The 16,093-nt window shown below is 47.5% G+C and overlaps 2 protein-coding genes across 6 annotated transcripts; both read right to left on the bottom strand.

Annotated features, from left to right (window-relative positions):
* Positions 1-1,526: 1,526 nt before the first annotated feature.
* On the bottom strand, positions 1,527-15,532 carry LOC149372778 (serine hydrolase-like protein). Of its 2 annotated transcripts, none has more exons than XM_089567321.1 (3): positions 15,407-15,532; positions 8,419-8,583; positions 1,527-4,792 (listed from the first exon to the last, which is right to left on the bottom strand). In XM_089567321.1, the coding sequence occupies exons 2-3, from the start codon at positions 8,579-8,581 to the stop codon at positions 4,050-4,052; spliced, it is 906 nt and encodes a 301-aa protein (XP_089423447.1). In that variant the 5' UTR covers positions 8,582-8,583; positions 15,407-15,532; the 3' UTR covers positions 1,527-4,049. The 2 variants fall into 2 exon arrangements, with proteins under 2 accessions (XP_089423447.1, XP_089423448.1); XM_089567322.1 differs by having other exon boundaries at positions 15,389-15,509.
* On the bottom strand, positions 9,619-15,519 carry LOC149372779 (serine hydrolase-like protein). Of its 4 annotated transcripts, none has more exons than XM_089567323.1 (2): positions 15,407-15,519; positions 9,619-12,940 (listed from the first exon to the last, which is right to left on the bottom strand). In XM_089567323.1, exon 2 carries the CDS (start codon positions 12,834-12,836, stop codon positions 11,934-11,936), a length of 903 nt encoding a protein of 300 aa, XP_089423449.1. In that variant the 5' UTR covers positions 12,837-12,940; positions 15,407-15,519; the 3' UTR covers positions 9,619-11,933. The 4 variants fall into 4 exon arrangements, with proteins under 4 accessions (XP_089423449.1, XP_089423450.1, XP_089423451.1 ...); XM_089567324.1 differs by having other exon boundaries at positions 9,619-12,936; positions 15,407-15,513; XM_089567325.1 differs by having other exon boundaries at positions 15,389-15,447.
* Positions 15,533-16,093: the final 561 nt, after the last annotated feature.

Genomic DNA, 16,093 nt, shown 5'->3' with positions numbered 1-16,093 from the left:
ACGGGAAGGAAAACAGCAGTGACGTTGGACAGAGGATAGTAACAGTGTAGATTACTGAACAAACGCGAGTTCATATTAGCTAAGTAACATGGATGGATTAGGGCTAGTACTGTGATGCGTAGAGAAGATGAGGGTGTGGTTAGAGCCGGTACCAAAGAAAGAGAAGTGGATCTCAGCAGAGAAGGGAACTAGGTAGAGTGATGAGGTGAGGCAATTAAGGGGGGAGCGCCGGGGCTGGTGCAGAAAGGGTGGTTGGCAGATCATCGAAAGGAGTCATTGTCCAACAGCAGTCTCAACTCTGCTGGCGAACGCAGTGAAGGCGATAGTCATACCTTGGCTTAAGTCAACACAAAATGTTGAATGCTGGACGGTGTACCACTTACGTTCGTGTGATCATACTGACGATCGTTTTAACGGCTCGTATAAGACCAGCGGCCTCATTTAGGTACGCAATTATACCGTCACATCAAAACCATCGCTTTTCATCTGTAGCATGCTGTTGAATACAGAGCGTGAGGTACAGCCTTTTTCGAAAGTTTAGAGTCCAAAGGCAGTTGCTGCTAAGCCGTAGTTGTGCTTGTGTAGGTTGCGCGGGAGACGGAGGTGTGGGTGACAAGCACTCTTCCGAGCTGGGCCTTCAGGCTCAGCTCGTCCAACAGGCTGACTGAGTCCCCGAGGCGCATAACCTCTTGGCCACCCTGCGAGGTTGACCTGCTGCGTTATGAGGGGCTCCGCCCTTCCCACTCAATAAAGTTTGTCTGTCTTTCACATGTACAAATGATTTGGACCGCTATGGATAAAGAACTAGTCACTTAGCCACACAGCACGGCATAAAAGCACACCGGTCGGGCTCCAAATTTTTTACAACAGCTATACATGAGAATTACCCCTAATTTTTTTTATATGCGACTCCTGTTTTAGCATCTGTGCTGATGACAGTTGTGTATTTGTAAGCATGATCAGGCAAAAACGGTGTTGCAAAACAATTTATTAAACCAACACTCTTCAACCGCAACATACAAATAACAAGTTCCACGGCAACAGGGCGCAAAATATCACTCTTAGAAACTCACCCACTTCTCAACACAAGAACCGGCTCGTGACAAACAAGTTCGGACTTGCATTGCATTCACATCATTTGCGTACGAATCTAATCACACCTTTCGAACCTTCGCGCAACACTTGCAAATTTTCAATGCGAAACATTGCGCATTCTCTTTCAAGCTTTTTCACAACTTGTTGCTCTTCAACTACACAATTCACTCACGACAGCTATCCTACGGGCAGTTCGTCCCTAAGTTCAGAGGAGGCTATAGCTAAACAGGCGAGCAGGTGGCACATTTTAAGGGCAATAGCGCGAAAGACGTAGACGAAAGGAGAGGAATCACAATACGAGCGCTCGTCCTGTGTTATCTCTCCTCTCGTCAGGTCTTTCGCGCTGTTACCTTTAAAAAAAATAATCAAGGGCGGTGCATGCCTTGGCGCCCCCCCCCCCCCCCCCCCCTCACAAACCCTATCTCCTCTTGAACCGCGGCATCAAGCAGGACCAGATTTATGCACCCTTCCCCAGCCTCCCAAGAGATACATTTTGCATAGGAAACCCATGCTTTTTTGGACGAAAGCAGTCCAAAAAATACATGGTTCCAAAGGAATCGTCTCCACAAAGAGTGACCCGTAAATCCGCCGCTAGCATCAAGGCCGAATAATGGCGTTTCAGGGCTACAGAAAGCTCTGAGAATACAGTAAGTTTTCTTATGTCCGCTCTCCATCCCCTCGCTAATAAAGTAAACCTATTCCTGCGGTGGGAAACGAACTTGAACAAAAAAATATAAAGAAAAAGGCATGTACTGAAGGTCCGAAATAGATGTGAATGTGCTCAAAACAGAAAAAAAAAATCTCAAGACTTGGCTCCCTCCTTTGAGAAGATAGGCCATCCTATAAGAATAAGTGACCGCATAGCGAGCACTTTAATTCCCCAACCTCCTTGAACAAGTTCTCGCTGATCGAAAGATGAATAAGATGGCAGTTTACCGTTACCGACGTACGATAACGACAGCGTTTACCCTTGAAAAACTCCCAGAAGCAGCCGTCGGTATGAAGCGTCTTCCCGATAAGCCCCGAGAATAAACCCGTATTACCCTGTGTCCCACCCTGCACGTATAGATTTTGTACAAAGAAGCTACCTGCGCTTACGTGCTGAAGTCCAACGTCGGCCGCTCTCCTACCATGGGCAAGAAATAAATTTGAAGAGTATTTGCAGTCGCATCTCAATAGAAGAACGACAAAATGGAGATTTTCGGCTACAAATCGTTCCACTGGTTCCCGATGCCTAAACGCATTCTGCGCAATCAGACCCTTTAGCAGCTGCCTCTTCTCACACACACACATTTTAGCAGCACGCTTGAGGAATGTAAAGAACCGATGAATCCGAGAATTGTGGCCGAGGTCTCACAGTCGTTTAAAATACATTCGTACTAGGTTATTGACAAAATAAACGCACTTAAAAGTGTCGCCTTGCAGCTGCTACAATTCAGCAATAGCAATTTATATACAGTGCACGCATAGACTTAGTGTGTTTGAACATACATGGTTGCTATAAAGGACAGACAATAGCTATGTTTTTCACAGCACGATATTAAAGTGCTATTCTGTTAAACCTAGGACATGGTACACCAGTGCATAACAGCTACTTTGGTGGAAAAACGAAACCTTCCATGAAAGACAGTCGCTTGCCACAACACTCTAAGAGAAGCTGTTGCAGTATTAGCCCATGTAAGGCATCATGGAATCTGAATAAAGCGCTGAGGATATGTCTGGGCTTGTGTGCGTAAATACAAAATAAACTTGACACCCGTGCTGGCTACACTAGCCCCGCTGGACAGTGACAATAGAACATAGTATACGGCATCAGCGGCGAAAAACAAACGCACAAAATCATGTGCATAAAAATAGGCAGCAAGAGCATAAAATAGCGATTATTTCATTCCGTATTACCAGTAGATATATGCGGGTACATTATCTTGCAAAGAAATATACATGTAAAATTCCTTTGGGGTTTGTAAAAACCGCTTATATTAAAAATAAAAACTTCATTGTGCGTCTGTGTCAGAACCATTCAAGGTACCGAATGTGTGACAGCAGTTGTCGCTGGCTCACGTGGTCCTGATTTTGTACCATGCCCGCGCTGCTAAACTCTATCAATTAAGGGTCTTCCTTTCCTTTAAACACTTAAGCACCGAAAAACTAGTGCGCTGTCCAGCGACCGGTCCAATCAAGCCTGCAGCGATCTGTAAACCTTTTATAGAAACCATGGACACCGTTACTTCTTTTTTAGCGACCCGGGAGATAAGCTTGCTACGCTTCAGTTTCCTAATGCTGCACAAGTAGGGAAAAAAAACGGAGCGATCTGCAAATGGTTCGATGCTCAAGTGTATCTAATCAGATAACCCCTAACAGAGATGTGCACCTTTCCAAGTTTTTAACTACTTTACTCGCGATACCTTTTTGCGCTATTTTGTTTGCACGTGCTATTTCAACAAGTTTTCACAAGCAGAGGGGCAGCAAGAAGGGGAAAGAAAAATTTAATCATTTAAATTCTGATACCCTTCATAACGAACAAGCAAGCACTGCTAATTTCTAGCGCGAGTGAAGGCTGGTGGACTTACGTAAGCTGAACACCTGGGTTATTACCCTGAATATTCATAATCTCATGTGACCCTGACGAAAGCGACCGAAAGAACTAATGGCGGATGATTCTGACACTCTGCACAATTCTAGCTGCGCAGCTGCTCAGAAACAACGGCTCTTGCATTGTGTGATACGCATAACGCAAAAGCCCAGCAAAAGCCCTGTGGCAGAATTTTGGAAACAACTCAAGTCGTCAAGACTAATCAAAGGCATCCTCACACACGCCCAGCAATGGCCCCTGAGGAAAAATACCCAGTGTAAACAATCTCAGTCCCAGAAATAGTTCCCTTAAGTTGCTTTCATCGGTGTCACAGTGTGACTCTCCACCCCGAAGAGGAATGTTTCTGCATTGCTCCAACATCTTAATGCGACGCTATTCCGGCTAGGAAGTCGTTAATGAGCGGCGCCACTCTCTCGGGGTGGTTCAGGTGGACGTAGTGGTTTCCCTCGACCTCGACGTGCTTGAAGCGCGGGCAGCAGCGCTTGTACAGGGCGAAGAAGCGGTCCATGCTCTGACGCATGATGCGCTCGTCGACCTCGGCCGCCGTTATCATGAGCAGGTCGCAGCGGAGCTTCTCCATGAGCGTGTACTGAGAGTCCGCATCCAGCAGGACCGTGCTGATCACTTTGGTCCTCTGGTCCGTGCGCAGCCTCAGCTTGCCACTGTCCGCATCGTCCGGGACGACGTCCCTGGCCATGAGGATCCGCATCGAGTCCACGTTCAGCGTGCGCAGCGTGGCTTCGTCCAGCCTCTTGAGCAGCTCTTCCTCAGTGTAGGTCGGCGGTTGGCCCAGCTTCGCTTCCAGGTGTATGAAGCTGCTCATCAGCTTGCCGGTGTCCTGGCTCAGGCGCTCGCGTGGCACGTGCAGGGGCGCGTACAGGTCTAGGGCCACGACGCACTGCACGCGGTCCGGAAAGAAGCTGGCGTACATCATGCCCACGGTGCACCCGAAGCTGTGGCCCATGATGCAGAAGCGGTCCCACTTGAGCTGCTGAACGACGCGGCACACGTCCATGACGTACTCGTGGTAGCTGTAGCTGCAGCCGGCCGGCTTGTGCGACGACATCCCGTGGCCGCTCAGGTCCAGCGCGACCACGTACATCTCTGGCGTACAGGGGCGAATAAAAGTAGGCGTAAGAAAGGTACGGAAATGTTCGATCGAGGCACATGAGAGAGGAAGTTTAGTGAATGCGTTTCGTACATGTGTAGACGTGTGCTATAGCTCGGCACAGGCCCGCCTGTACAGGTATAGCAAAGACCTGATATTTATTTATTTATTTATTTATTTAATACTGCGAAGTCGCTTGACTCCGAGCAGGCGTGAGCACAGGTACAAATAAAAAACAAGATATGAACGAGCGTCATGCAAGAGCAAACAGATGATGCGAAAAAAGAAACCAAAAAGACAAGGGTGTCACATACAAAAGGCTCTAAAATTATCAACAAACGTTTCTACATCCGGGCTGTACACTACAAACTTCGGCAATTCATTCCACTCTGTAATCGATTTGACAAAAAATTAGTGTTTGTATTAGAGATGAAACGCAAATTCTCTCGCTTAGTCTTGGTGCAGCTGTAGGACACCTAGAGTTCGGACATACCAGCGTTCGTACCTCGCTTGCCTCCGACATTAATTCTGTCTCCGTTTAGTATTCCAAGCAACGCCCATTGCTTTGACGCAAAGTTTCGTTATCTCTGAAATGCTCCTGATTGACGGAGCTCTCGCGTGTCCTGCTCGTCTCGGCCCACGTGCTAATTCTCATTGGTACAAAAAAGATGCCACACCTACTAGAACGACACTTTGTTCGATACTTATTATAGCTGTCTCAATCAAATCGATTTGAAGTAGCTTTCACATTAACCACGCCATCTTCGAGCCTCCTTTCTTAAATCCTCGTCTCGAAAAATTACTTCTGCTGGACAGCACGTGTATGCTACGCTGTATGCTAACCTGTACTTGGCCTATAGCCACGGCAGCGACAATCACCGCTGTCTTTAAAGGCGGAATCGCCGCACTCGACGTAACCGCTTTCAGTGCAGAGAAGACTTCTGAAGAAGTTTGAATTTTGACGTGAGATTAAGCTGAGAAGGTTTAGTGACTGTGGTATTATCCTGCTGGCACGCGAGGTCGCGAGTTCGAACTCGGCCCCAGAGGCCGTATTTTGAATAAGGCCGTGAATAAGGCCAAAAGCAAAAACATCGGTGCGCCGAAACTTTGGAACACATTAAATAGCCCAGTACGGTAGAAATTGACCGGTCACTACAACATACGGCGTACTCCATAGCCACTGGTGCAGCTTTCGCCTGTAAAATCCCAGAATAATTAATTTTCTCATGAATACCCTGCATAGCATGTGCCGCTATTACAGCAGCAAGATTAGGATCGCAATAACTAAGCCCGCACAAGCGGGGCTTTCCTTGGATTGGAGGCATCGCAACGCGGTTCTACAGCCGCCGACGACAAACGGGATTCATGTTGCCGGCGTGTCCTAAATGATGTGCTTTTGTTTGCCGATTGCGCAAGGGCTGCATGAACGTTAGTGGCATGGTCGCAAATTACACCGCATCCTTGAGGCTGCAGCTTCCGAAGTTCTCAACAAAACAACCGACATTAAGGTCACCACCTCTCGGTTCAAACGCTGCCAAGACGGTTGAAAACTTTACGAGTACAAATAACATTTTTACAGCAAGCATGCCCCCACGTGGGCTTCCCTGCTCAATACATCGTTCTGGTTTTCCATAAAGCGAATCTGAAGAAGTGTTCCCCTTCAGAAGGAATAAAACATCTCCTCACGAATATTTCGGCACTGGAAAGGAAACGAAGAAGAGCGCTTTATTCGGCAACTCAAGGTATGTCGCCGTAAAGAAATTGGCTGCAGCCTGTAGCACATCGCAGCAGCCTGTTGCAAACCCTTCGTTTATTCTAGAATCAGTTTACTTGAATATTAACGGCAAATGCTTTCAAAAAGCATGCGCATGTCTTAACATCCAAACAATGGTCAAAGTATACCCCACTTAAACTTGTGCCATCGGCATGAAAAAATAAACTGACCACGAAAGACACTTCAACGTACTGTTAGAGGAAAACTTAACATTGCAGTCAGAAAATGAAGAGCAACGCAGAGCGGTGCCTTTGAGGCTTAAAGCATGCGTTTAGCCGCAGACCGAAAATCCCGGGTTCGATGCCGGCCGCGGCGACCATATTTCGATGGCGGCGAAATAAACAAAAAAAAACGCCCTTGTGCTGTACGAAGTCAGTCTACGCTAACGAACACGAGGTGGCCTAAATTAATGCGCAGTACACCCCCCCCCCCCCCCCCCTTTGCGGCGCCCTCACGGCCCATTTGTCGCTTTGGCCAATTAAACCCCCCCTTTAAAAAAAATTATAAATTCAGAAAACGACCAGACCAACCAGCGCTGCCTACGATACTTAATATTTGCCGACAATGTAAACCGCTACTGCAATGCCAAGTTCTAGGAAATAAAACTTTTAACCCGCTTCCGTGGTCCATTTACTCTTCCTGGCAACAGTACACGTGTCAACTTTCAGCATTAAGCATCACTGAATACTTGAGAAAAAATGTCGAGCCTATATTCGCCTACTCCTTTCCTCACCATACAAGCAGACCTTCAACCAATATTCGTAAAAAAGAGCAGACAGAACTTTGCTGTGGGACGCTTAGCGCAACACTTAGCGCTAACGAACACTTAGCGCAGTGCCCGAACACTTTACACCAGAGACCACAATGAAATCCTCTTTTTCTTAATTAGCTGACGGAGACTACAGCTTTAACTGGACTATGCGGACATGCTGTGATAAACCATACTGACTATTTCCGATTTCGAAGGTAAAGAAAAATTACAATGGGCCCGTCACTTTCGCTAACTTCTTTACGTCATTCTTGAAGATGCTGGAGGATCTAAAGTAATCCGACCCGGTTTGTATAGTACGCCGAAGCCGCATAATACGAGAGCTAGCGGATCTCATTACCATCCAGGAATTCAGTTCCAGCGTTTAAGCTAGAACTCGGGGATTCAGTTTGCCCAGTTGCCTAAAAGCATACAGTTCGAACACTGCAGGCGTGTATGCGTTACACGCGTGAGAAAGCCTCGCGTTCACTGCGCATGAGCTATACTACGTCAGGGAGCTCGTCCCAGTCAGTGTGCCAGTACGGCGACGGTATTACAGCTCCAAAATAATAAGGGCAACGGTCTGCAATATGCGCACACGATGACCCTCCGCTGTTTATTAATGGACTAGTTTTTGCGTTCTCGATCAACACTGCAGATCACAAACCGCGAGCTTCGGATTAATTTAGATCATCCAGGGTTCCCTAAAGCGCACATAAATCTTGAAATCTTGCGTTTCGCCTCCATCAAAGTGCAGCCGCGGCAGCCAGGATTCAACCAATGTGGCTTGGAAGACACAAGGGCGAAGCAACGGTTTCTGGACATGTGTGACTGGTTTGAAAGCATGCGAGAACAGCACACTTGTAGGCGCCGCCGCTTTGCACTCGTATCTCCCTACCTATAAGGTCGGCATTTGTAATCAGTCTCCTAGTTTTTTCGCAAAGGAATGCAATGCCAAACAACGCACTTATAGAAACCACCGTCTCGCGCTCCTAGCAATTACGGGAGCTATAGTTGAACGCGGACTGTTATAGTGCAAACTCGCAAAGCCAATAACGTGAGAAGAACCAAAGAGAATGGAAAAGAAAAAAATGGTAAACCTGGTGCGAGCAGTGGAACGAGGGTGTCGAAGGTGCCAGCATTGTTTCGCCATCCGTGCAGTGCCAGGATGCGGGTGGTGGCCCGTGCCGTGTCGCCCCACAACTTGGCGGCCAGGCTGCCGTAGGGGACGGTGAACTGGGACTCCTTGCACTCGGTAGGCATGTCTGTGCGCGCACAAACCGATGAGGCGGTGAAGCAACCGTGGACGTGGGATCCGTTTCCAGCTTCAAGATATAAGCGCTGTCATCACACAATTTACCGAACCGAAAGCGGCATTGCAAGCGCCTTTGTCTCCACGTGCTCGTATTTCTCAGGGCCAGCTGGAAGCTGCAAGATCAGTCTGCAGAGCAAGAGCAACGCCGTTGCTGCTGCGGACTCACTATTGCGGCTCAAACCCTTTCTCAAATCACAGCAGCTGCGTAAGTCCGCTCCCAAATGTGGCCTGCTGCAGGTGTATGCCGCGCCACCTATGACTTCTGGCTCATGGACGGCATTCGAACAGTTCTGGACATGCATCGCTGGAGTGGAACAGCTGACCGCAACTGCTGTGATTAAAGAACTTCCTACTGGTATGGATGCAGTGAGACTGGCGAAATGTGTCCATAAACGCAACCAAAAAAACATTGCACATGATACGCATAACTGTGGCGTCTTCACTGTACGCGGCATTCCTTTAATGTACCTGACGGAAAATAAACCGTTGGGCATTTGACACTTTTCCTTTTTTAATACGCAGCACCAGGGTCAAAATTTTCAGAAAAATAAATTGAAAAGATGCCATGTTTCGCATGTGTTTCACAAATCATGCAGTTCATTTGAAAATGCATATTCGTATGCTGTGCAGTAGGCGCTTGCGTTGGGCAGCATCCGGTGCATTGAGAGCAAGCACTGACACAAAAAACAAGGCGGCAAATACCAGATGCCGACGGCTACTATGAGAGACTGTTGCGCGAATAAAAAAAAAAGAAAGCAATTGGACAGGCAGTTATGCCGCTCCACTTGTAACTTGTCAGCGTTCACGTCAGCGTACTTTTTCTTCTGTCTTTCCAGTTGACGCTTGTACTGCTTGTACGCGACCTAGTTGCTAGCGGCACAAAAAAGTGCGCAGAGAAGAAATATAGAGTGAACGCGTAGAAGGAAGAAAAGCAATCGATCATTTCGTGATTGCAAGCCGAAAACCTGTGGCGGATCAAATACGTTTCTAATGGAAGATAGTATTTAGTTAAGCGCATATAAGTTTGTGTGCACACAAACTGAGAAAAGGCAATCCGAGAGAAATTAGCAGTCCAAGTCGCAACGTCGGAGGTTTCCTTCGTTCTGTTTTATTACACAGCGTCAGCGCTTTTGGTGCAACATACTACAAGCAGGAAAAAAAAAAAGCGAATACCTCAGTAAGATGCCTTAACATTGAAAAATAAACTCCGTTCATCTCGTGTGAGCTCTGATCGTCCCCAGAATTGGCACGGTGAAGCCCTTAAATACCACATGAGTTCACCGTGGACGCTTGCAACGGCAATGGAGGCGTTGAAAACCATGCATGGAATCGTCACCTAGTGAGTCGCACAAAGACCACGCGGGAAGCACAAAAGTAATAAAGACAAACGGACGAACTGAATCGACAGCATTCATTTATTGGTCCCCCACAGAGGTAGTGACGTTACAGAAAGGCACTTTGTTCTACTTGAGGCAATACTGTCTGTGGCACGATTTTTGTACTTCGCTGGATATAAACAATGGAGCATAACAAATACAAGGCGGTGTTATCACTCCCAGTACGACTTTCAAGTCTTGCCGTAGTCGTTCATTTTGCCAAGCAGGGCGAGTCCTGCGAGGCTATGAGGTACCGCACTCAGCTGCCAATAAAAAGAATATGGTTCATACCACTGTATCCACATGCCTGGCGCTATATACATACCATACCTGCGCTTTCATTTACTTTAAACGCAAGATGGAGTACAATCACTTCAGACATGTTGTAAGTAATACAGGGCGCGACTGTGCTCCAATATCAGTGAGGAAAAGTTGGTACAGACATGTACTTCGATTTTTTTTTCTGTTTACTCGATGTCCGACGCAAAAAAAAAAACAGCGAACCCTGTTTAGCAGCACTTAATCTCACAGAAACCCTTTGAGCAGCCACACATCAGACGCACTGTAAAAGTCGTTGAGCCTGTTTGCCAGTAGAAGAAACATTATGGCTGAAAAACTCTCCGCAGTTCAACGCAGGAGTGGCTGGATCAAACGCTAACCATAAGTCGTTCCAGTGCAAGAGATACTCAATCTTTAATAGCTGAGAACGATTCTCAAAGTTCACATGTTTATAAAGAAATGAACTGGCTGCCAGCAACAGAGGTGTACAGACAGGGGTTTCTTCGGAAGAGTTTTTGGCAGTAATACACAGTCCACTGCGTCTAACATCTGTGTGGCATTAAAATATAACAGCAATTAAAAATATATATATAAAAAAACAGGACACACCACTGCGAAACGTGTTCAGTGACTCGGGACCTTGATATTCAAAAATTTCGTGGGCTCATATGCAGCCACTTCAGTAGTTAGTCCATACAAAACGCTTAGTCACACCAGTAAATCTCGTGTCAGTGCGTTTAGATCACAGTAAAGTTTTCTAATGCTTGCACACACTAAATAGCGATCCATTCAGAGCCCCAGTAAGTAAAAGCATGCATCTGCCGCAGTAAGTACAATACGGCAAACGCGAGGCCCTGAAGCAGGAGATTCGGTCCAAGCGAGGCCATCACAAGTTGCTTCGACTGCGGGACGAACACATAGCTGCGCCTTCCAAGTACTGTAATACAAAAGATAATAACTGGCTAACCAGGCCGAAAGCGCGCTTTCTCGCCTTAATGGTACATGCAAACAAGAAGGTAGTGTCGTCGCGAATCTCTTCTCTTAGATTTTCCAAGGAAAAAAAAGCGTTAATGGGAACAGCTGCAAAGTAACGCGCAGTGCTTGTGATCAAACTATGCTCTCTGGGTACTGCGTCCGCAATTCACCTGCTTAGATCATGCCCAGTGATTCGACTGTGCCGAAAACAGCATACCGGCCGGTCTTGCCAGACATTTAAGTACATGAAACTAAGTGCGGGTCGTCCTCGCGGCCTCTGTACCCAAACAAAATTTCTTAACGAGCCTGGCTGGGTATGCGTGACATGTGTTGAGGAGAGACGCTTAAGTCACAAAGAGAAGCCTCTCAGCTGAAAATGCGGAAAATGCGGAAACACTGAAAATGTGGAGCAGAGCGCGGGCTGAAAGCATTATATCTATGCGAACGGGCAGCAGTCGCACTAATTTTTACAGAAAAGCAAAATACGAGAAAACACAAAACTCTAAATGCATAGATGTATCCGATAAGCTGCGTGACGGCGAAGAGCTGCGTAGAATGGCGGCCCGTTAGAAAGATAAGAGATAAGACCACAACCTTACATCCATTTCAGTTTCGGCCAATGGATGCAGTGAAAATGTTCCCATAATAATAGCAACGCAACTAGAGCGGTCTACAGGTGAGCATTGCCGACAAGAGAAAGACAAAGGAAGCGGTTTATCGCCGGCGCCAGAAGCTCAGGTTGGTTCAGGTGAACGTAGTGGCCACCTTGCAACTCTACGTATTCAAATCTCTTGCAGTGCTTCTTGTACGAGTTGATAAAAGCCGCGTCCAAATCCTTCAACTGCTGATTAAAAATACCGTCAGTGGCACGGAAGATGAGCATGTCTCCCTTGTACCGTGACACGATGGCCTTTTGCGTTTCCAGCGGCAGGATGAACGTCCTGTTCGTCTTAGCTCTTATGTCCCTCTTGAGCACAACTCCACCATCCACGGGCCGAGTACCACGACTGAGGAGCACTTTCTTGGACTTCTCGCTCAACTGTCCCGGATTGGCGGTTTCCAGTCGTTCCATCAGGTCGTCCATGCCATACACGGGTGCAGGGCTCTTCGTCAGGGCTTCCAGCTTCAAAAACTTGTTGACACCGTGCGTCAGTACCGAGGTGAGGTACGAGTCAACGATCACCGTTGGCACGACGACGTCCAGAGTGACCACGGACAAAACGCGATCCGGAAAGAGGCCGGCAAACATAAGTGCCACTGTTCCCCCCATGCTGTGACCCACGATGCAGAATTTGTCCCAACGGAGGTGGTCCACAGCCCGGCGAACGTCGATGACGTACTCGAGCATGTTATAATGGCAGCCCGGAGGCCTGTGCGACGAATCACCGTGACCAGCGAAGTCCAGAGCAACGATCCTCAGCGAAGAGTCTAGGAGAGGACACAGTGTGTCGAAGGTGGCAGCGCTGTCTAGCCATCCGTGCAAAGCCAGGACATGTTTGCCGTCGGCAGGACCCCAAACCTTGGCAGCCAGCGAACCAAACGGAACTTCTATACGCAGCTCAACTGGATCCATGACCGTATCTTCAATTTTTTTTTCCTTGCTAACTTTTTCGTTCACTCTTTATCAGGAATTCACGAAGGCATCAGCTCCAACGCCGGGGATCTTGTGCAGTCTACCTGCAATGCAAGCAACGCATTCTGTGGCCTTATTGATACGCACCAAAATTTTCTATCGTGTGCGTGCTCTACTAAAAGCCTACTTTAAAAAGTAAGAGTGGCAGCGAAGCAAGAGAGGAGGTTGCCGGACAATTGATGGCGTGTACTTAAGAATGCGTTGCTTCCATAAGATCCCCGAGCTGACGAAATAGAAATTACCCCCCCCCCCCCCCTCCTCAATATCCGCTCAGTCAATCTCAAAGCGCTCAGGGGTCCAGAAGCAAAAGCGTGAACAGTGCGTCCCTAAGAGCTGTCTGTAATAATCGCCAACCAAAACAGAGCCTTGCCTGGCAGGAAAGTGACCGGTGTTCACGAAGCAAAATCTGCTTTCTCCGCTGGGAATTCATGGCAAAGGTATTGTCCATATCAAGCACGCACCTACAAAATGCATGCCGTAATGTTTTTGAAACTTGCCAATAAGGTCGTGCACTGTAGCACCATTCTAGTAAATTATTCAACATGACGTACAGCCGGCCAAATCTTTAGCTGGCGTGCGTGACGGCCGCGTTTTCTGTGCTCCTGTAGCCTATGACGGGGCAAACTTGCGAAAATATAAAATCTAAGCACGAGCTCACTTAGCCCGTTCATAATATTGAGCTTTTCGCAAGTTTGCTTCGCCGTTAAGCACAGGAGCGCCGAAAAAGCGGCCGTCAAGCACGCCAGCTTAAGAATTGGCCGGCTGTACCTATTCTCGCACTATGAAACTTCACTGACCGTCGGTTCAGCCCGTTTCAAAAGGCACACTTCGAGCAAGCGCAACGTGAAGTACGCGGCTCGAGAGTACTAATGTTAATTTTAAGAAAACACGGCTAGATATGGCATTTGCCTTGCGCACGCCAATCATTTCTGGGCCCACGTCATCAAAATTCCAGCAAGTAAGAAAACAAATTACTGTCGCTGAGCACTAGCTCACTCCCATATAACTGTCAAGACAAATTGGACTAGTACACGCCAGTCGTTTGTTTTGCCCGTGCCCACACAACACCAACAAAAGAGAAAAAAAGCTGTCGTTATGAGCACGCTGAATGCCTACAGCAAAACACTTCTGTCTGCAACACGCCTTGCAGACAATCCCTGTCCCGCACTTGGCACGAGGTTAATAAAGTATTCTTCTACAAGACCATGGATCACAAATTAATCACGCATCGCGGGCCACACTGAAAGACTTTTGTCTTCAATGCCAAACCTCTCAAGGCCACGCTACCTACGCACTGACATGGCCACACTTCGAAAGCTAACGGTTTAGTTTTCAAAAGAGCTGAGAAAAAAATTGTGTCAGTGCCGACATTCTTGGCTGTCATAAGTTGCGCTGTGCTGCCATCGAAGCACCCAATATAAGTTTCACCCAGAGCAGCTTCTTTTCCGTCGTTTATTGCCTGTCTCATCTCTGGCACTCAGTACACCCGATGAACAAAGCGGCATTGTACTTCGCCAAGTCCGGGGAGGCGAGAAGTGGCTTTTAGGATACCAGCACTCTCAACCACGCGGCAGCACACCCTTCATGCCAGCCATGAGTTTCATCACAACTACCGTTCTCTGGCCACTTCGGATGAAGCGGCAGTCAAACAGTGGCGCATAGCCGGCGACAGTGAGAAAGAAGAGTGCGCTACCTATCGATTACCGCACGAAGTATGTGTAACCACGGCCTACAATATGCGGTGAGCAACCGACCGGTGTCAAACCATGACACGTTACAGACACATGACACCGATGGGAATGAAACAAGGATATTGCTGTCACTGCACTTCAGCCATAAATACTGAAATCTTCAGGCCCCCAGGGATACCCCCTCTTATAAAACTTCAGAACGCTATCAGAGGTGTTTTGGACAGCTGTCAGATTCGATTTATACACACAAATACGCAGCTTCAAGCGACTAACGCACCGAAGAGAACGTCAGATGAATACGCCGTCTGAACTCAATCACTGTACATCACGTCATTAAAACGATGTTCTTCGATTTCTACTGCAATTCGCGCTTAAAACTGACAATCCGAAGCACACTCAAATGCGTAAAACCCCCGTACAGGAATATAGAAATGAAAGTACGCAGCGCCGCCTAGGGGCGTTTGCAGAAAAGGTTCCATAATAATCTTAAGATATCGACACTAGGTGGCAGGAGCTGCCCAAAAGCTAGTCTATCCAGCGCAGTTTTAAGAATTTTATTACCTTGTGCCGTCAAGTGGCTTCTGAATAGCGGTACAAACCGTTTACATATCCTCGCTCTAAAACATCATTTTAGGGCTGAATTCACCAGGCTACACGATCGAGCAGTAGCGCGTTGTGAAGCGGCAAGTCAGCGGTCCATTACGGTCATAGTTCCATTCATTGCACAAGCTCTATGAGCTCCATGATGAGCGTAGACGACAGCAAAATGCCAGCACAACACTACGTTGGATTGAGGCTTACCGTGCTTATAGAGCTTACCGTTTTTATTCAGCTCTTCTTCGCTAACCCGCACGGTCGGAAAACACAAGACCACAGATTTAATAGCTTCCTTCGGCCTTCACAGCGCACGCTCGCGTCCTTCGAGTTTTCCGGCCCAGGGTACGCAGACTGAATTGTGCTTCTGCTGCACTGCGGTGGTGGCGGCATCTACTGACAAATTAGCGCACTAAAGAGAAGAGCTCATTCGCGCGTCATTTTGAAAGCAAGTGAAGAGAGGCGTTGTTCCGTACTTTACCTGCTCTCAAAATAACACAAACGTGTTTGCAACGCTACAATTATGTGTGCGTAAACCATAATTGCTAACGGTGGCTCAGTGGTTAAGGCGCTCGTCTACTGAGCCGGAGTACCCGGGTTCGAACCCGACCACGGAGGCTGCGTCAAAAGGGGTCCATGGTCTGTGCGCTGTCAGTGCACGTTGAAGATCCCCAGGTGGTCGAAATTATTACGGAGACTTCCACTACTGCACCTCTTCCTCCCTTTCTCTTCTAACTGCCTCCTATATCCCTTCTCTTACGGCGCAGTTCAGGTGTCCACCTAGATACATGAGACAGATACTGTGCCATTTCCTTTCCTCAAATAGCAATTTTCTATTGTTCAATTTTCTAATGGGTTGACATATATGTTTTAAGAAAAACACCTCTTCACCAGAAGCAAACAAGAATGGGA

This window comes from Amblyomma mixtum, chromosome 1, assembly GCF_055824585.1.
Source record: "Amblyomma mixtum isolate Tamu chromosome 1, ASM5582458v1, whole genome shotgun sequence".
Classification (NCBI taxonomy): domain Eukaryota; kingdom Metazoa; phylum Arthropoda; class Arachnida; order Ixodida; family Ixodidae; genus Amblyomma; species Amblyomma mixtum.
Note: the sequence above shows the minus strand (reverse complement) of the source record. Positions and strands in the feature narration are given on the sequence as shown.